Raw genomic sequence first — 22451 nt, 5'->3', positions numbered from 1 at the left:
AACAACTTCTATTCCGTGACAGTGCAACTGAAGGTTTCTTCCCGCCCATAACATTTTGTTTTTGCCTTCTAGGATAAATAACCATCAAACCAAATCCCAGTCTTTCCTTTCTGGTAATGAACCTTGTAGTACAATTTTAGAGAGGTCCATACACTTGAACACACGATATTGTCTGGAAACTAGAAAAATGTTTGTTTTGCCATTTATTTTGCCCCTAATTTCTGCATGTTTGGGGCAATTATCCCCGAACAAAATCCCAGTCTTCCATTTGTGATAATGCGAAAAAGATCCAAAAACGTCAAACAAGTAATTGTCCGGAAACTACAAACATGATTGTTTTTTTCCCTTTTTGTTCCTTCATTCCCAAACTGTTAGTACCATAACCCAAAAATGAAACCTAACATTCTACTTGTGGTATTGAACAATGTGGAACAATTTCAGAACAATCAAAATTCTTATACACAAGTAATTATCCTAAAACTAAAAACATGCTTCTTTTATGCCCCTTTTTCGTTAACGGTTGGAACCATCATCCCCAACATTATCCCAACCTTCCTTTTGTGGTATTGAACCTTCTTTAAAATTTATATAGATCCATATACTTAAATTAAAGTTGATCGGAAACCAAATGGGTCTTCGGACGACGCAGACGATAACGACATCATAGCAATATACGAACCGGAAAAAAAACATTGCGGGGAAACATTTCAGTTTACAGTTCACACATGTCAATACTGTGGAAAAACGTATAAATGGCCAGCCAGTTTCTATAGACATATAAAAGTTATAAATAGATATAAATATCAAAGTAATCAAATAAGTTTTTCATTAGTTGCAAGTTTAATTATTACAGTAATCTACAATAAAAATTCATCGCATTTTTCGAAAATTCTACATCAGAAATGAATGCCATACAGTGATAATTCATCGCAACTATAGTGAAAATGGATCGCTTTTAATAACTGATATCCTATCTTATGTTGGTTTTTTTACACATATTTGAACTTTAATACTGTTATTTTACATTAAAAAGACACATCATAATGAAAATATGTTAAAATGTAGTTTTAAATCAATTATTTTGGTATTTTCAAAACGTAAACAAATAAAGTTTTCCCATGATCCTTTATTCTACAATGAACATACTCGCATACAACAGTGAAAATGAGGTGACTGGATTCGCACTTTATATACACTGGATAATGATATAATGATAATTGATTTTAATGAAATGGGATAATCTGATTGTTTAACGCAAATTAGACAGCAATTAATAGTCAATGACAGAAATAGTTAAAGGACAGCTAGAGGTCAATATATGTTTAACAATAATGCAAAGTGTCTATCTTTACAATATCTATGTCAAGATGTTAATCGCACAGAGCCTATAATAGTTGCGAATAATTTAAAATAGTCCTCGATATACCATCAATGTCAAATGCTTTAAATGATGGAAATGTGGACTTCGTCGAATAACATTATGTATGTAGACCGGTTGTATGCAGATATGTAAAAAAAACGATAGTCTATATATTCAAAGGTTTTGAGCCAGTTCGTTAAAAGTTTGTTAATGGGAAAAAAAGTTAGTTAAAACATTTTATTTATATAAACCGCTTGGTTGACACATTTTGGATAAGACACATTCAAGAATAACAGGCTTATAGAGTCACCACCACAGAAACCGATTTGTGTCAGGGTATAGATTTCTTTCAAGTCGTTATAACGAGTAAGCTAATGAATTACAGGGTGTAAACTAAGTCGTTAAAACGAGTTACTAAGTCGGCATAACGACTCAAATAAAAGTACACTATAACACCAACCACATTTCGTATAGCTAAGATTCAATCGTCGGATATTTAGTATGAAGAGATATTAATTTAACTATAAAATTGTATGTAGAGTTTAAATTTTTCAAAATGGTCGTAAAATGATACTCAAGATCTGATCTGTTTGAATGGTTGTTACAAAGGTCATGCAAATTATACACATAGAGATATAATAATTGTATTACATAGTTATTCTGATATTATTTTTTTTCAAATTGGTTTCGGTAACTGGTATCGGCTTTGAGAAATTCCCTTACCGCTATTATTAATAAAAATAACCCCTTATAAAGACGTTCACATGTACTACTATCTAATAATTCAGAAAGCATTCCTCCTAAACAAACATGTATACTGATGCTCATTGTTTGAGTGTATCTATATTTTGTTTGATATGTTTTGCTTTAAACCTTTATAGCAAAGAAACGTATAACGTCACATATTTATGATATATTCCTTTTTTAAACTTCCATCTTAATTTTTACCACAATAACGGCCAGATGGAAACTACATCATTATTAGATTCACACGACGATTTGTTGCATATTTTAACAACAAAGCCTGATTTAAATAAGGTAAAGGTCCATAAATCCTAGATATTAATTTAACTATAAAATTGTATGTAGAGTTTAAATTTTTCAAAATGTTCGTAAAATGATACTCAAGATCTGATCTGTTTGAATGGTTCTTACAAAGGGCATACAAATTATACACATAGAGATATAATAATTGTATTACATAGTTATTCTGATATTATTTTTTCAAATTGGTTTCGGTAACTGGTATCGGCTTTGAGAAATTCCCTTACCGCTATTATTAATAAAAATAACCCCTTATAAATGGAAACTACATCATTATTACATTCACACGACGATTTGTTGCATATTTTAACAACAAAGCCTGATTTAAATAAGGTAAAGGTCCATAAATCCTTTGGATGGAGATTTAATAGAAAAAGTCTGAAAGCATTTTAACACCCTGCTCATTTCAGTCTAGAAAAATGTTTTGAATTAAAGTATAAAAAAGTTATTTTGTCAGGAAATAATGATCAGACAATCACTCTAAATTGAACCTTGAAAATCATTTAATAATACCATTTGATATTTAATTGGTAAGATTTTTATATCTTGAAAAAAAATCGTATTTGTTTCATATATTTTATTTCATGATAGTTGATATCAGTTAAAGATGACTATTGATTTTTTTATGATTAAGATTATAACACAATGTTGACTGCTGTAACGCATCCCTACTTGTGACAATTGTTATGTATGTTTGTTTTGTTCAAACATCGTTGTCAATAAAATGGAATTGCATGTGACTGTCATACAAGTGAAAGGTTTAACCAGCTATAAAACCATGGTTTATCCACCATTTTCTACATAAGAAAATGCCTTTACTAAGAATGTGGCAGTTGTTATCAATTTGTTAACAAGAATTGTTTGAGTTTTTGATTTAGCCGTATACAATGTACATGGGGTCAGTAAAATTCAAATCTTAACATGCGGTATTTAGACTAGTGCCGTATCAATTCGAGTCCTCAATATATATCGTATTATGTCACTAGTACACTTCGCTCTCAACCGAAAAGGAATTGACTGACCCCATATAATATGTCGTATTATATGTCACAGACACACTGCGTAATTAATAATATCTTGAATAGCATCTAGAAATTGACAATTAGAGTAGGCTGATAACTTAAATTTTGGACGAAAGAGTTGATAACATTTTTTCATTGTGACCACCCATTCGTATGTAGAAACATTTAAGTGGCATATTTCTCTATGCTGGTACTATATTTCGGGGCTTGTGTTTCCAATCATGATTTCCTCGCTAGAAAGTTGCTGTTTACAAGCAATCTAGTACACATATGGTAGTAAATGGTCATTATTATTTTGCGGACCATTATGATATACATTTGTACTTGTTTCTCAGATAACAACGGAAGTGTTCCAGTTACGTTTGTTGTTGTGGTAGTCGACGGCTTCTTTAATATCTCCTTTTTGCTTGATTAAAAAAAAATAGAAAATGACGAGAAATAATTTGATTACCTATGAACTATCCAACAAGGTCTAACTGAATTTGATTTTAGAAATTATATGTACGTCCTTCAACAATGAGCAAAACCGATACCATATAGTCGGCTATAAAAGGCATCGACATTGGAATGACAAAATGTGAAACTTTGTAAACGAAAAAGGTAACGACCTGATTTATAACAAAACATAAAACAGATATAATAACATAGAGCAACCAACGACAACCACTGAGAGCCGTTGTGTAGTGGTTAGAGCATCGGACTACTAAACGCAAAGGTTCCTGGTTCGATTTCCGTTCCGGGATGAAAGTTTCAGGGATTGAATTGTCGACTCTCCCTTGACACCATTTGCGAGTATGTTCTTGAGGAAACGATGATAGTCCGTCGGAAAGAGACGATAAATGGCTGACCCGTGTTAAGAGAGAGCCATATCTCTTGCACGTTAAAGACACTCTTGTAAATTTCGCAAAAGAGCAGGCTAATGCCGCTACATGGCAGCACTCGCACCCGCAAAACTTGTTTCCCAATCCACTTAAAATACATATGTTTAAACTATTAAGGCCACACCAATTTAATTTCTTGTTCTACGGATTTTTGGACTCCAAAATTTGGGGCGAGCGAGCGATTTGAAAATTTTAATAAAAAAATATTTAATTTGCAAATTTTTGAGGCGAAGCTTGAAAAGTAAAGGCGAGCGATTATAATTGATTTTTGTAAACATAAAATAGTAGGTTTTGACAATATTAAAGCTTGATTTATCACTTGTACTTTGACATTTCTTTAATTTCAGAAGTTTTTTTTTTCTGTTCACAAAGAAATAATTAAATCTGGTCTATGTATGTGTGCCTGACAATGAGACAATTCTCCATCCAAGTCATAATCTGTTTGGGGACAACCCCTTAATGTTATAAATATCCCTTTTACATGTTTTATGAGGGATCAATATAAGTTATAATATATTTGTTTGTACAAAAGGGCTCGTATTTTCTCAAAGAACTATATATCTATCTGGTATTAAATGGTCAAAACATGTCCAAGAATTTTGTAATATTCCTGGACTTTAACCATGTTATCACATTTACTTTAACAGTTTAATATTATTCAAAATAAGTGGGCCCCTCTTTTAGAAAAAGTTGTTTAAAATATGATGTAACTCTCCTCTTTTTGAGTACAAAATTCTAAGTTTTTAAAGGTTTTGTATAGAAGAACTATACAAATCCTTGGTATTTCTATTTTCTTTTCTACATCAGTAAAATGACCCCTTGTCTGAGGGAGGGTTGTTCTCAACCTGATAATAACAAACACAGGTCAAAGTACGGCCTTTTACACAGGGCTTTGATACAGACCAACTAGCAGGCTATAAAGGACCCCAAAACTATTAGCGTACACAATTCGAACAGGAACACCAACGATCTAATTTATATATCATGTATATCCAAAAGGGAAAATACCAATGAACAACATCAACAAACGATAACTGCTGAACGACAGGCCCTTCAATCAATCAGGACAGGTGCATAAACATGCAGCGGTTATGGATAGTTTTGTTTCGCCAGCATACAATATAATTGCAGTTGAAGGAAAATCGTTCAGAAGTTCTTTGTACTTTATTCTAACAACGAACATTTTTTGATAGGGAATATAAGTAAGGGGAAATTAACCATTTTTTTGTTCTTTACAGGTATTTCCGCGGTTATAAATTTATATTGGAGCACTCCCGCTTTGGATAAATAGGTTTCATAAATGGTTTACTTTTTAAATTGTTATTTGTATGGAGAGTTGTCTCATTGGCACTCACACCACATATTCCTATATCTATTCATGCTGAAACAAATATTCTCACAGACATTTACAAAGTGTGGTGGGGTGCATTTATGTTTAAAATCGTTATATACAGGTTAGACTGTGATTTAAAAACAAATGTTGATATCTATTTATAATATTTACAAAAAAGAAAACGGTGCTGGAAATGGACATGATTACATTTCCGGATGCGGGAAGCGGGAATATAAAAAAAAATAAAAAAATTCTGTTTTGAAAAAAATAGGTGCGGGCGGGTCCGTCGAACAAGGAATCAAATTGGTGTGGCCAAATCAGTGAATTACAGTTTGAGACAGGGAAATATATAATGGCGTAAGGGTAAATAAAGGCAACAGTAATATACCGCTGTTCGAACATTGTTTGTGACCGCTCAATACATTACCTAAAACGATGGCCATGGTTTAATATTATAATATAAGAATACCTGTCGAAATCAGCACAAAGACAACTAAAATAAAGACAACAGACACAAAGTTCCTGAAAGATTGTTCAAAGTCAATAACAGCTAAGTTTAAGTTGGTCTATAAAAAGGTATATACTATGAAATTATGATAAATCATATTCTCGAAAACTAGAGTATCAATCGGACCATTTTCAACCGATTAGGTACAAAGACGTTATTAGCAGTCGGAGAAAAGCATGATCATGTGAAATACCAAAATATTATAAGTATACAATAAAAACAAAAAATCGTGAATATAAGGATTGTACATGCCTCCCAATTTTGTTTTCGATAATTGCAATCAACGGACTGATCTTGCTATTTACATCCATTCAAATATAGATTAACGAAATTAGTCTCATTGACCAATAAACTCATCATAGATACCATGATTAAATTTTGTATTTTGTATTTACCCCAAATAAACTCATCATAGATACAAGGATTACATTTTGTATTTACGCCAGACGCGCGTTTCGTCTACAAAAGACTCATCAGTGACGCTTGAATCCAAAAAAGTTAAAAAGGTCAAATTGAGTACACAGTTGAAGAGCATTAAGGGCAAAAATTCCTAAAATACAGCTAAGGTAACTATTCCTGAGGTAGAAAAGACACCGAATGTAAATCGGCACGCGGATCTTCTCTATTATCATTTACAAATTTCAAATCCTACCGCGACATGATTTGTTTTAGAAATAAGAATGGGTTGACGGTGTGTGACACCAATGAGCACATATGCAATGCAAATGATCTTTACTTTGATTTTTGTTTTACGTTTTAAGTAAAATTCATTTGAAATTTTTCTTCAGAAAAACGACAAGAAACGATCATGATCGTTCCGCTTTATAAGTTACAGCCTTCTATTCATCTGTTAATTTTTGGTAACTATATATGTTTGTGTGTGATGGCATCTATCCCATTGAACATGAAATAAAGGATACCACAGATACATTTCATTAGTTATATATTATTAACTTCTGGAATTTTATTGGTATATCTTCTTCTCTTACTTCCTATTCATTGTTGTAAAAAACTTCTCTTTTTTTAATTAAAAATTTCAAAATCTACCGTAATTTTATTTTATTTAGACAATGTTAGAAATAAGACAGTGCTGTCGCTTTGTCCTACCAATAAGCACAGCACGTAATCAATCAAATTCGTGGAAACGTCCTACTATTTCTTCATTTTTGATTTTATATTACTAGCAAAAGGCAATACAACACACAAAGTTAATGAGATCTAGAAAAAAAACAGTGAGTTATGATTTTTTTTCAAAACTGACACTCTTGAAATTTGAAACTCGTCAAATTATATCTCTTTAAAAAATGATTAAAGAAATTTCAATTGCATCCTTTACATTGTTGTATAAACTTCTCATGTTTTTGAATAACAAAATTTAGATTCCACCGTGATATGATGTTAATCAGAATAAGTCTGTGTTGTCTGTTTGTCCTACCAATAAGCACGTATGAAATGACCTTACCGGACACTTCCTGCTATTTCTTCATTTTTTTTTTTTATTTATACAAACAAGAAAAGCCAATACAAAACTCATCGTAAATGAGATATTTCTTAAGAAAAAAATTATGATTAAGGAAGTCTTTTTTCCAAAACATCCTTGAAATTTAAAATTCCGTCTCTCTTTAAAAAAAAATAGATATCAATTTGTGGATTGTTTTATTGATAGACTAATAACATTTCAGTGTATAAGCACTGGTAATATATCCGCGACAGTTTACCCTTAATTATAAAACCATTATAAACACACGAGTAACGGATGAAAAAAAATGTGATTTTTGTTTCAAATATTTTAGCCTCGCGCATCACTAAAGAGACATTGATTGTTAAAATGCGTATCTGCTGCAGAAAAATTGGTACCGTTAATATGATTGCGATCCATTACGATTAAGATTATCTGCAATCAATTTCCTTTCATGCCTTATATACCATGTACTGTGTTACAACTCTATACTACTAAGTAGGAAAGGAACTCACACAAGGCCACATAATGCTGAATTATTTGTTCAGTTTACATGGCCGAGTGGTCTAGAGCCATGGACACATTGCATGCGGTGTTGTCTCGGTACCCGATAGTACGAGTACGAATCCCGGCAAATTTTGCAGGTTAAACATTGTTGTGCTGATGTTTAGAGTATAATTATACATATATAAATGTTGAGAAATTTCTTCGAGAAAAAAATGAAAACAATATGTCAGACATGTTGCATAGATATTTATACATTGTAACATTCCAGGGTTTTCTTGTCAGGATATACACCCGTAGTTACTTTTGTGGGCCTCTGGTGAAGGAAGTAATAATAAAAACCATAATGGAGTTCATAAATTGTATTAAATATTATTATCAATTCAGCTGAAGTAATTCACAACAGATACAGTAGTTCATAAAACACATGAATAGAGTTATCTTAATATAAACAAAGATACATTTTATTCATAACTGCTATATTATAATAATTTGGTGCAAAGAAATCTAGTCGGTGCAAACAATTTAGTCGGTGCAAGAATCTAGTCGGTGCTAGAAATTTACTTGGTGCACATCGAGCAAATAATTTCAGATACTGCTTGGTGCAGGTTATATATTTTTAACCTCATAATTTTATAAGGATCATAAAAGACTAATATTTAAATATCTAAAAGCTTTCTATTAAAGAAAAATACTTTTCACCAAGTAATTCCACTTGGTGCAGCACCGAGCAAATCTGCTTGGTGCTAGCCAAAATGTAAACACCGAGTACGCTACTTGGTGCAATACGGCAGACGCAGGTTTTATGATATTCTCCGAACAATGAATTAAATTCTCTTTACAAAGTTTCAGAATAAACAATTACCAATCTCTGGTTAAATCTTAAATGAATTTGCGTCATGTTACTGCATAAGTTTAAATATAATTTGCTTGGTGCAATATAATTTCGATTGCAAGTTTAGTTCTGCGATCGTTCTGCATTGAGGTGAAAAATCCTACTCGGTGCACGCAAACCTTGCTATTTATACTTTGGCCCCGCCCATAAATATGACGTAGTACACAAGAAAAACAAGACATGAGGAATGGCGCCGACAAGTGAAAGTCACGATAAACTGAGACAAATTTGGGCAAATGCACCGTTAAATGAAGATGACACATCAATTAAATAGAATCATTAGATAGGTTTAAGTACAGGTAAACCACTCCTCTCATAAAAATACCATACGAGGCGTACTCGGGGACATCTGCATGGAGAAGTGTGAAACGGAGGCCACAAATTATACACGATGAAAAATACACGTTTAAGTTTATGAAATAAGGCCAAGGGCCAGAGCGTAACAATATATAGTGATAATATGACTGACTGGTGTTAAAGTTGTTACTTTTTTACTGATTATGTAAATAAGAAAGTTTCGCTTCATCAGTTTTTTTTTAGCATTGATTCAATCGACATGAAGGAAAATCAAAATTCTGTCTTCTATAAAGCTTTATTGGCTTTTAAATTTGTATTCACTCCCTATAAAGAATACATTTTTTTTTAAATATGCAAACATAAAGGTTCTCTTTAATGATAAAATGGCAAAAGAAAAACCGATATTTGTTTAAAGACAACTTTCTTGCAATTCACACATCAAAGAATATCAAATCCTATTGTTCACTATGCTTTTCAAAAGACGATAATTTGGAATATTAAGTGAAACATTCATGGTTAGTGGGTGAATATTTCTGACGTTTACACCCTCTCACCAAAGTCACAATTTGTAACAGTAAATTATTATAAGTCAAAGTACAGTCTTCATACACGGCAGTTCAGTAGCAAAAGTAATGAATGTAACTTGCAATGATTGTACTATTGTTTAAGCAGGTACAGAAGCGCCTCTCCAATCCAAGAAACTGAAGACTCCAGCAACAAGAATTATGATCGCAGATATAATCTCAAAAACAAATGCATATCCATAGTTAGATAAAGGACTTTTGGCACCATATATGATCACACCAAGAAGGGTAAGACCAACTGAAATAAAAGATTGATATAAAATATTTATTTATTCATATGAAGATAATTGAGAAAAAAAAATATTTAAACGTGGCAACTCTTTTGATTTAAAGTTAGAAAACTAAGGACTATCGGCAACCTCATTGTTTGTACACCAAAATGAAAATAACGCTACGTCATTGGTTGAATTTCCATTGTTGGTGACCTACTAAACCAATCACAATAGTTTGATGTACTCTTTTTTTATTAAAATATTAGGTGATAAGATTCTGACACGGCGTGATTACTTGATGAATTTTGATTCATTGTTGTGCTGTAGTCATACAACTGCTCCCTTCTTAATTTACACATAACTGATTACACTAATTTGATATGAACTGGGCATTGGAATTTATTATTAAAGTAGCATCAATTGCTTAAGGGATGTAGTCAAGTCAGATGTTCGGACTCCTTGATTTCATTCCTACTATACAGTATAAAATATTATGTCCCCATATCACTAATGTTTCTTATACATGATAATTATACAGCTCATACAAGGTCATTTTCCAAAGTTTAAGTAGATTCTAGATATCTTTTCTAATGATTTGAGACCCAAATTAATGTCAATGCTAAATATAAAGTTAAAGTCCGAGTCATCATCATCTCGCCATTTCTTTAAAATCAAGGATCTCCAAAAGGAGTTCAACACTTATATACATGTGGAGCAGGATCTGTCTACCCTTCCGGAGCACCTGAGACCACCCCTAGTATTTGTTGGGGTTCGTGTTGTTTACTCTTCAGTTTTCTATGTTGTGTCATGTGTACTATTGTTTGTCTGTTTGTCTTTTTCATTTTTAGCCATGGCGTTGTCAGTTTATTTTCGATTTATGAGTTTGACTGTCCCTCTGGTATCTTTCGTCCCTCTTTTATCAAAATCTTTAGCTTGTTTTGAACATTACCTAATGTTCTTCAAAGTAACAATTTTTAATTCAAGATTTTATTTTTTACCTGACTACATCCTTAAAAAGACAGTTACACTCTGAATTTAACAGAGAATACCATTGTTTGGTGTGGTGTTTTTTTTAACATTTATGGTTACTATTATATTTTGTTCAGTTACTATTATATTTTGTTCAGTGTTTCTTTTTTGCTAAATGGACAAGTCTAAAAACAAAGCTATATGAATATGATTAAAAACAATGATCTTATATATGTTATGTCAGATTTATCGAAAGTTACTTGAAACATAAACATTCGTGTTATTTTCATCGTTGAAAGGTCTGATTGCCAGTTCTTTTTGAGAATGTTAACATTATCAAAAAATCGCATTCTTTAGAAATTTTCGAAATTTTGCAGATCACGTGTTTCCATCCTTTGAAAAGGTTATCATTTTAAAGAGAATCATTCGTGAATTATAATTTACATGCTTGTGTATTTTTACAAAACATAGCATTATCAAGTCTTAATTATACAGTAAATTGAATAACCAATCAAATGGCGATTCCTTAACAAAAGGCTATATCGCGGAGAGAGCCTATTTCAAATATTTTAACAAAACAGTTTAAAAAATCATACTAAAGGTCTTTTAATTCACAAAAACTTAAGTTAAAAGCTAATATTATTTAACTGTAAAAGTTATCCTCACAATTTAATCCAAAACGCAAGCAGTGAAAATGAAGCAAAATATGATCGATCTGCCTATTTTCAACATGAAAAGTATAAATGTTTATTCAAAACCGGGGTCGTTTATATTGCACAATCTTGTGAATCACTGTAGAAGGAATAATAGAAAAGACCGCGACCAGGGAAAAATATCAGAGCAAACTAAAAAATTAATTTACGAGAAACAATACAACGCTTGAAGTAACACAAATCACATATAATGACTCAAAGCTAAACCTATTTAGTGTAATGTGGTGTATATAGTTAAATACAGAACTCCTTGTCAATACAAAAGAGTCCACTGAAGAGCTTTGTCAAGTGCGCATATATAGACTTTGAAGAATGTTTGTTAAAGATCAGGTCAAACGAAAAAAATAGATGTCAGTTCGGTCAACTAGCAATGACCTGTCTATCTTCATGTTACATATACAACCTGAAGCAAACTGAAATATAAAGATGCCAATTGGCAATATCTTCTGCTCTTTCATGACTGTAAATCTTAGTCCCATAACGGCCATTGTCGCTAGATTGGCTAGAAAGGCAAGTGTCTCAAAGGCTTGAACTGCCGCCAACCATCCTGAAAACAAACACTGCACTTTAATTTAGAGCAATTATTTACACTTTAAGTTGAGACCATTCGGGGTTTTGAGAAGCCCCTTTTTTAAGTCAATGACGTATACGCTTGAAATTAACGTGTATCGTCCCGTATATAATAATCTGATCTTGCAGACCCGAGGCAATGTTTTAAACATGGACAATAAAGAGTGAATTATATTATAGAATTCCTGTGAAATGATTTAAAAAAAGAGGCTTTCTACGGAAATTGAAAGATATCAAGACGAAAAGAAAATTGTAATTATTTCATTAGATACAATTATTGACGACTTGAATTAATAAAGTAATACAAACCTTCGTATATTGCAAATGTATTTTTGAAAGGCTCGCTAACTGTATTAATACATTGGCTGCCAAAACAATATTTCCAAAGTCCTGTATTAAGATCACCAATTTTTAACCAGTACGGTGCTCCATAACCGATCAAATGTACAAGAAATCCAACAGCAGTCAAAATTGCTGATACAAGAATAAATTTCGAAATTCCATCAAATAAACCCATGGTCCGATGTTGATTGCGTCCGCACCATATAACTTAAATACCTGAATAAGCTTGTTCGGTAGATATTTATACTATGTATGCATCAAGCTTAAAGAAGTGCGAAGAATAAATACTTCCTTATACATGGGTGTTTTAAAAATTTCATGACCGAGTTTTTCCGTACATGACAGTTTAATTGAGTTGTCCTGTTTGTAGAAAACAATGTTTGGATTGAAGTTGCCTTACACTGAAATAAACCATGACAAAATAAAGGACTGCTTAGTCTGCAAAATCTGTTCCGATAAGTAGTTTGATATTTTAAGGCAAAATAAGTGTTTTAATAACTGCTTAAAACACCTTGCTTAATGGTTTTTTCAAAAGCCATGAGGAATGGCGTATTACCAAAATGTCCTCAATATATACAAGAACAACACACAATCCAGCCTGAAGTCACACTCGCTTGCTTAAAACTCGTATTAACTTACATAAATTTGAGAAGTTTGTAACCTTTAAGACACAACTTTAAAAAGTGAAGTAAAGTAATCATATAAGAAGAGATATTTAACTGACAAATATTAAATAAATAACAAAATTTATTTAATAACATCAGATGCATTTACAACACAAACATACAGCAAGACATCACATTCATGTATTAATACATAGATAGTTCATGCAAATAAAAAGCTTTTTGCATCCATGGTTCGAGAATTGGATTAACATCATTTTTCAACAGTCACTCGTTTCATATGACTTTAAGGAAACGGTAAATTAATAAATAAGAAAAAAAGTAAAATAAAAAATATATCGAACTCCGAGGATAATTCTTAAAACGGAAAGTCCTTAAGAAAATGGCGAAATCAAATTCTCAAACAAATCAAACATATAGATAACAATTGTCATACAGGCATTTTCTTATGTAGAAAATGGTGGATTATTTAAATTTCTTTTCGTTATGACTTGGAGTTTCCCCTGTGTTATAGTTATACTATTTTTAAGTTCAAAACTGGTTAGTGAGAGTAGTTGTATAACGGGTTCTTCTTTTGGTTATAAATATATATATATGGGTAATATATGCACGTGAAAAATGGCGGTTTAAAAGGTGGGGTTCCGTTATATTAAGAAAGAACACTTGTGGGTGTCAGTGCATCGAAAGTGCTCACAGTAACTACGACAGTCAGTTTGCAGTTTATTGTCATCTCATAATGTATATGATTATAATACCAAGTTTTATTTCAGCCCATTTAAATGTATTGGACAATTGTGTTTGTACTTATAATATGTTGGATTATAATGTTATTAAACATTGCTTACTAGAAAAGTTACTGCGAGCATCTAAACCTATAGCTAGAGTTTTGTTTTATTTATCATACCAAGGATTTTAGTAAATTCGGACGAGCATGGCGAGGGAGAATTTAAATCTGGTTTTAAAGCTAGCTTAACATGCATGACAGCCACATATAATTCCATTGTTTTGACAACGAGGTGTGAACAAAACAAACAGACATAATAGCTAAAAATATTAAAAATATTTAACATTTTGTTATAATCTTAATCACTATAAGAACACACAAATATGTCAACAGAGAAAAACAAAAAGTCATACAAACAATGCAAATAATCTAATTGAAAGACAAGAATACGGAAACTTACTCTAGCACAACAACACAATGACGGGTCGTATAAGTACGGAGCCACGTCAAATCGATATTACGAAAATTACAGTCGACTTAGCATTAAAAGTTATAATTGTCAAAGCAAATAAAAGAATACTATAATACGTTATTAAGATGAAAAACAATGCAGTACCTAGATTCTATACATTAAGACCATCGTATATTATATGTTAAATTAATAAGGAATATTTATCGACAAGGTCTTGGTATCTTTAGATGATTTTTTTTTAGAAAAAGGACCAGAATTTCTTTGACATACCCCTGGATCATTAACTTTCTGTTCAGACACTGGTGATGACTAATATTATATAAACGCATACAAAAAATACCAAACAACACCAATAATAAAAAAAGGAAAAATTTAATGTAAGTATCTATAAATAATTCTTTTATAAATGTCCTTCAGTATGATTATCATGTAAAATGAATCATATCAATCTATTTTAATTTCCAAAAAAATAAGATATCTGATTTAATATTTAAATAATTTGTTTACATCAAATAAAAGAAGAAATTTTATCAAGTTCAAATTAAAGAAGATATTGGATGCAATTTGGGTACTCAGTTCAGAATCATGGATTGTAAGGAGGTCGGTCGGTTCAAGTCCATTTTTCCATAATTCAATACCAATTCAAAATTATGATGTTGTAACTGTATAGTTAAGAAGGACACGTCTACAAAATAAACACTGAATTGAAACTTTTGTCTGTATCATTCAAAAAACCCAGGTGAAAAAAACAGTCAAAATAGGTGCAATTGGAAACTATTTCGTTATATTACAATTTAAAGTTTTACACTCTTGACACCATTTCAATGGAAACGAAAATCAGGATATGGTATTCACTAAGGAAACAAAATGATTACATGCAAAGCAACAAAAACACACACACAAAAAGAAGGAAGTAGAAAAAATGGAAGAACAGGAATAAAATACTGTTCCTTTGCTTTTTATATTTTATTTCTAGTTTTAAATGTATCTCTGTTCGAAATGTTGACCAATGAGATTTTAATACACACAAGTGACAAAGCTGTGGCTATAGCTGAGGCAGGTTTGTTCTCGTCCTAGTCGGTAGTATTTACGTAGAACGAAATATTTCAATTTTCATTAAGTTAATGACTAACAAGTGCCATTGTTTCTTACAATGCTTTACTAAAAGTTATTCAAATAGTTTTTCTTAAGTATATATTCTCTCTACCCGCTCCTCAGCAAAACGAAGAATGAACACAAAAGAAAGAAGTTTAGTTTCATTGATCTTAAAAGAATCTTTAAGACATTTATTTGAAACTTTAAAAAGGAACAATAAGAAAATACACTTATGTGCAGCATAGGTGACTTTATGGCACAAATAAAGACTGTTAATTTTTATTGTATTCAGTCTTGTGTTATCATGTTCTGTAAATTTTTGGAAATATGTAAAAATAGTTAAGTAGGTACATATGTTATTATCTGACTTGAAACTCTCTGGAATTCTTTAATTGAAAGGGGGCGCTGCTACAAGCACATGTTTGAATATCCAGCCTCTTTTCCAAATTGCTGCCGAAGGAGAAACAAGTACAGAAATTTGGTGACATTCAATTTCATATATATTTTTATATGTTTATCTAAGCATGCCTTTAAACACACTCATACTATGTCATTCCATTTGCCATCGGCTTCACAACTACCTGAAAGCAGGACACGATCATAGACACCATTTAGACTTTAATTTGATAAAAACTTCAAATGTGGAGTGGCATGGCGTAGGAGGAAGAACTATTCATAAAATGATGAAGTTCGACTTGGGCATAGTTAAACTTATTAAACCCGATTGTGTTGTTCTACTAGCTGGTGGTAACGATGTAGTAGATGACACGTCGGTTGAGGAAGTGGCATATAAAATGATAAGTTTTTGTTCGATCCTGACAAATACGTATGGCGTGCGACGAGTAGTAATATGTGCCATCATGCCACGCTTTCCACGGGATAATTTCAGATTAATGAAAGATAGCGTCAGAGATAGAGAATACAAGAATATGTCTTTCGAAAAAGCACAAAAAATAAATAACATTATAAAAATCGAGGTTGAAAAATAATCGAAATTTATCTTTTGGGATCATAACAAAAGATTTTCCTTCGACACCACACATAAAAATTCATGCAAAGATAAATTTAATTCCGATGGAGTACATCTGAATACAAAAGGTCAATACCATATATACAAGTCAGTAAGAGGAGCAATTATCTATGCCTGCAAAGAGATTAAATCAGAAAACGGAAATTAACACGTATCTGAACCGCATTTGAAAATTTTGTAATATTTTGTAAACTTCCGGTGGATACTCGCAACAGAATGACAATCGACATTATGATGCATAATCATGTTTCGAGTAGTACTTACCATATATAAATACACGTTAACACACAAATTTACATATCAAACCCACATATTACTGTTTTGATTGATATCAGAGTACACAGCACATTATTACCAGTCTTGACTTTTATAACAATGACAATAAAGTAGGTCATGCATAGTAAACAATAGAAAATTATATATATTTTTTTTTTTTACAGCAGAATGCTTTTTACATCTAACACAAACAATTTTAACTGGGGAGTATCTCCAGATTTAATTATTTAAACAGATTAACATGAATAATCAGGCTGAAATATAAAGAAAAACAAATAGACAAATTAAATTAAAAAAAAAATTATAGGCCTATTATAAATGAAAAATACTATATTGGAAGTATCGTATTAATTTTGCATTAGTATATTCTAGACAATGCCTCCCAAAAGACAAGCCTCGTTTGGAGTGGCAGGTGCCATTAAGAAAATGAAGACGGCTGCCCAGAGAAAGCAAAATTCAACTGTGAGGCCAAGTGGGCCTCCAAATCCTCCAAATAATCCAACAGTTATGTCCCCAGATGTCATGGAGGAGTTAACCAATCGTGTCACAGAAAGGGTAGCTAGCCGTATGGAAAGGAGAATGGAAGAAATTTTCGACAAGATAGCTTCAAAAAATAATGGCAATTCAGACGTTCAGGAGGCTGAAGTACAACATCACGTGGAAAATCTGAACAGAAATATACAAGGTAGTGGAGAGCAAAACAATGACAATAACATTGTAGTTGTCAGTCCAGAGGTTCTGGCTGTACAACCAACCGTTGACAAACAAATTATTGGGGGTCAATCAGCCTTTGTAAGTTGCTCCCTCAAACCTGGGGGAAACATACCAGATAAAATTAAACAACAAATCTGGGCGGGACAATACATCAACTTCCACGCCCTATTAGAAAATGATGAGACAAAATACAGACTACAACTGGTTCATGGGGCTGACAACCCTGAATTGTCCATTACTGAAGAACAGAACAAGAAAACATTAACTCTAAACCAATGGCTATCAGCCTGGAACAAATTCACGGCAATAATTTGCACTAAAAACCCTAAATTAGGGTCTGTAATTCCCCACCACATGGAAATAATCCTGGAAATGTCACGAGAAGGGGGGAACTGGCAAATGTATGATATAGAATTTAGGAAATTAATAGAAAGAGGAGAAGCGCAATGGGGGTGTACACACCTAGAACTGTATATGAGAGCTAAACTACAAGGAAACCTGAAAACTGGGAATGACAATAACAAAAGTGGAAATACTCGCTGGCCAGTTGGAGTTTTCTTTTCATAAGGGTTTAGGGTGCAAGTTCAATGATAAATGCAAGTTTCAGCACAGATGTTTTAACTGTGGTTTTAACCACTCATTTTCAGCATGTAAAAAACCGGTTCGGCTACCCTACAAGTTCACACAAAACAGTAACAACATAAAAAAGATACAAGGTGGGAATAACCAGCCCTTTCGTGGTCCCTCCGTATCTAACAACAGAGACGACACCTCTTCCCCAAGGACAGAAAAAACTGTCCCCACTAGAAAATGAGGTTAAATATAATTTTCATAGCAATACACCAGTCAAGGTTGATAGGCTTGGATATTGGTTAAAAGGATATAATATAAAAATGTACAATTATTTGGTTAACGGCTTTAAATTTGGATTCGATGTTGGATTCAGGTGTTCTGTTAATCATAATACAGTTGATAATTTATTATCAGCAAAGACAAAACCGGAGATTGTGAGACAAAAAATTCAAAATGAAATTAATGCGAATAGATTTGTTGGCCCTTTTGATGTAAAACCTTTTACAGAAATGCAATTATCCCCTTTGGGACTAGCAGAAAAGAAAATGCCTGGGACATATAGAATGATCCACCACTTATCCTTCCCTGAAGGCTCATCAATCAATGACAATATACCACAAGACAATTGCAGTGTACAGTATGCTTCCATTCAGGATGCAATAGAACTGATTAAGACAGTAGGAAGAACAAGTTTTTGTGCAAAAACTGACATATCCAGTGCATTTAGAATTATAAACATAACAGAATCACAATACAAACTATTTGGCTTCATGTGGGAGGGGAAATACTATTACGATAAAAATCTACAAATGGGTTGTAGTTCTAGTTGTCAAATTTTTGAGAAATTTAGCTCAGCAATTGAATGGATTGCAAGGAAGAAATTACTGATTACACACATGGTGCATATTTTAGATGATTTCATGATAGTCGATAAAACCGAAGATGGGTGTAAGAAAAAATTAAATCGTTTTCTTGCAATTTGTAAAGATATGGGTATACCAATTTCTAAGGAAAAAACATTCCAGCCATCCCAAGTCATGAGTTTTGTTGGTTACGAAATAGACACTCAGTTGATGAAAGTAAGACTTCATATTGATAAGCTCGATAAATGCAACAATATTATAACTGTGGTGTTACAAAAGGAAAAAATACATTGAGGGAACTTCAATCTATCATTGGTACACTCAACTTTGCTTGTGCAGTTGTCATCCCAGGAAGGGCATTCCTCAGAAGACTTATAGACTTAACAATAGGGGTTAAAAAATCCTTCCATAGAATACGAATGACAAAATCGGTTCAGCAAGATCTAAATACATGGCAAAATTTTTTAAGGAACTTTAACGGGAAGTCATTGATTTTATCAGATCGTTGGTTAACATCTGATCAACTACATTTGTTTACAGATGCCTCCGGTACATTAGGTTATGGTGCTTTGTTTGGTGCACAGTGGTTCTTAGGCAAATGGGACGCAAAATGGCAAAAGCAAAATATTGCCTTTTTAGAACTATATCCAATAGTCTTGGCAGTAGAAATATGGGGACACCAAATTAAAAACCAATGCATATATTTTCATACAGACAATATAGATTTAGTGTCTGTAATCAATAAACAAACATCTAACGATGCTTTAATCATGTTTCTCATAAGGAGACTAGTTCTACACTGCTTAAGAAACAATGTGAACTTTAAGGCAAAACACATATATGGTTCAAAAAATGTATTGGCAGATGCACTTTCTCGTCAACAGGTACAGAAATTTCATCGGTTAGCACCATGGGCAGACACTGTTCCCAAATCAGTTCCAAATCTACCAGATTTGCCAAGCTACAGGAACCCTTGAATCAAATTTTTAACAACATTTTATCCGACTCCTCACAAAAAACTTATGGAAGAGCATTTATACACTATAAGAGTTTTGCTGAAGAATATGGCATAAAATTTCAGTTACCACTTACTAGTGCAGATCTCATACTATTTATAGCCCATTTGAAATCCAAAGAACTTGCTGCAAGTTCTATCTCAACATACATCTCAGCTATTGGTTTTACACACAAAATTAATAATTGGCCTGATCCAACGGATTCATTCATTATGGATAAGGTACTGAAATCAGTGCACAAGGGAAGAACTCAAGATATGAGACTTCCAATCACTAGTACGATTTTGAATCAATTAGTAGATGCATTGAAACAGACAATATCTAATAAGTATGATCAACTGCTATTCAAAGCAATGTTCACCCTAGCATACCATGCTCTTTTAAGAATCGGTGAGATGACAGTCAACAACAAAAATTACAATCACGTTATTAGTGTAAGTCAAGCTGTTGTCTTACACAAGAAAGCAGTCATCACTTTCATGGACTTCAAACATTCAAATGGAAAACAATTCCACTTAGAAATAGCTAAGAATAAAAATGACAATATGTGTGCAGTAACAGCACTTACAAACTACTTAACTTTGAGAAATAATACAACAGGTCCATTATTTCTCAACTCCAGTGGAGAAGCTGTTTCTAGACAATTATTTCAACATGCTTTGAATGATGCTTTAAACTTTTGTGGGCTCAGCAGAGCATATTACAAACCTCATAGTTTCAGGATAGGCTTTGCAAAAGGATTGTCCACAGAAACCATTAGAACTTTAGGTAGATGGAAATCCGATGCATTCAAATTGTATATTAGACAATCAGGTCAAATTTCTAACCTTTAGTCATTTTATCTGTACCACAACTGATCATGTAATGACATATTTTAGAGAATGAATTACTGCGTTTATTATTTTATATTTTGTACAGGGCTTGTGGGTCACAGCTCATTACATATCGCATAAAGAATAACAGTTCATGTTATATGGAAACAGTGGACAAACGGGAAAGGTGAATTATGACGCTCATACAAGCTGACACAAGGACAACCTAAAACCAGGAATCCATCTGTTTACTGAGAGGCTGTTGACAGAACACAGCTTGCCAGAAATGTTATATTAAAATCTCCCATTGCATTTATATATATGAGACAGAAAACTTATAACTATATATTAAGAAATACAGTTATTTGTGATGTTATTGTAGTATAATTTGATTGTTGTGTCTCTTTAGTAAAATTTATATTGTATCAAGTAGATGCATTGTTAGGACACAATGAGAAAGCAGATGTTCAATACCATTATTTACTTTCCTTTTGTTTTATTTGTTCATTAAGGTCTTTCCCCTACATGGGAAAGACCTTATTGTTTTTCTAATGTTTTTAAGGTCTTTCCTCTCCGCGAGGAAAGACCTTATTGTTTTTCTCCTGTTTTTTTTTTTTTTTTTTTTTTCATCCAGCATTTGTTTAACATGGCCTCCCCTTGTTTCTATTGGAGTTATCAAGACCAAATATGGACCATCGGTAGACCTCATCATGAAGTATTACCAGATGAGGCTGTGTAGGATTTCATCATCCCCTTTAGAAGTTATCTCCCTTTTATTGTTTTTTTTCGACATGGCCCCCCTTCGTTGTTTTTTAAAATATCATAACCTTATTTGAACAATAGTTAGATCTCATTATGATGTGTTACCATATGAGGCTGCTAAGGATTTTATCATTTCCTATGAGAGTTATCTCCCCTTGAAGCAATTTCTTTCTTTTACATTTTTCTCAAAAAGTATTCAAGATAGAATCGATTTGAAAACGGCAACATGTACAAGACCAGATGGCAATGATAATACACATATACAATCATTTTGTTGTTAACCCTTATAAGGAGTTATTTCCCTTGAAAAAAAATACACAATTTTTTAAAAATTGTATCTCAAGAACCGGAAGTCATAAAGACTTGGGACCTACATCAATAATCTTAAGTTCATGTGACCTTTAATTTGCACCCAAGGTCAAAGGTCACCAAGTGCAAAAAAAAATTACGCTGCAATTTCAAGCTTTCATATTAAGAAAACGATAAGAGTTTGCTGCATACTTACAGCGTTTAAAATGTTCCTCTCGACGAGCTCTACATTTTAAACACTGAGCTCAAAAGAGTCCGACTGTCTGTTCAAAAGTTACGACGGGATGATTTTTAAAAGTATAGTATTGTGTGTATATCTTTTTAAAGGTAACAGATATCAACCTACTATAAACTGCAAAGATGATCAGTAGTTCAAGACCTTCAATTTGAGGTCAATGTCAGGTCATGATGAAATTTCACCTTGACCTTGACATTATACTATGACCTTGACCTTGTGATATTTGAAAGGTCAAGTGGTCCTGAGTTGAA

At 32.6% G+C, this 22451-nt stretch overlaps 1 protein-coding gene and 1 long non-coding RNA gene across 4 annotated transcripts; one reads left to right on the top strand and one right to left on the bottom strand.

Moving 5' to 3' along the window:
• Nucleotides 1-8391: 8391 nt before the first annotated feature.
• LOC143064030 (uncharacterized) lies at nt 8392-13241 on the bottom strand. Its single transcript, XR_012975169.1, has 3 exons — nt 12661-13241; nt 12185-12328; nt 8392-10125 (listed from the first exon to the last, which is right to left on the bottom strand). It is a non-coding gene; the product is annotated as an uncharacterized LOC143064030 (long non-coding RNA).
• Nucleotides 13242-16835: 3594 nt separating this feature from the next.
• Nucleotides 16836-21379, top strand: LOC143064029 (uncharacterized). 3 transcript variants are annotated; one of them, XM_076236526.1, is made up of 2 exons: nt 16836-16893; nt 17286-21379. In XM_076236526.1, exons 1-2 carry the CDS (start codon nt 16882-16884, stop codon nt 18192-18194), a joined length of 921 nt encoding a protein of 306 aa, XP_076092641.1. In that variant the 5' UTR covers nt 16836-16881; the 3' UTR covers nt 18195-21379. The 3 variants fall into 3 exon arrangements, 2 of the variants coding, with proteins under 2 accessions (XP_076092641.1, XP_076092642.1); XM_076236527.1 differs by having other exon boundaries at nt 16838-16890; XR_012975168.1 differs by lacking the exon at nt 16836-16893 and adding an exon at nt 16923-17023.
• The last annotated feature ends 1072 nt before the right edge of the window (nt 21380-22451 follow it).

Source organism: Mytilus galloprovincialis, chromosome 2 (assembly GCF_965363235.1).
Source record: "Mytilus galloprovincialis chromosome 2, xbMytGall1.hap1.1, whole genome shotgun sequence".
NCBI classification, from domain to species: domain Eukaryota; kingdom Metazoa; phylum Mollusca; class Bivalvia; order Mytilida; family Mytilidae; genus Mytilus; species Mytilus galloprovincialis.
This window is presented reverse-complemented; position numbering and strand designations above follow the sequence as displayed.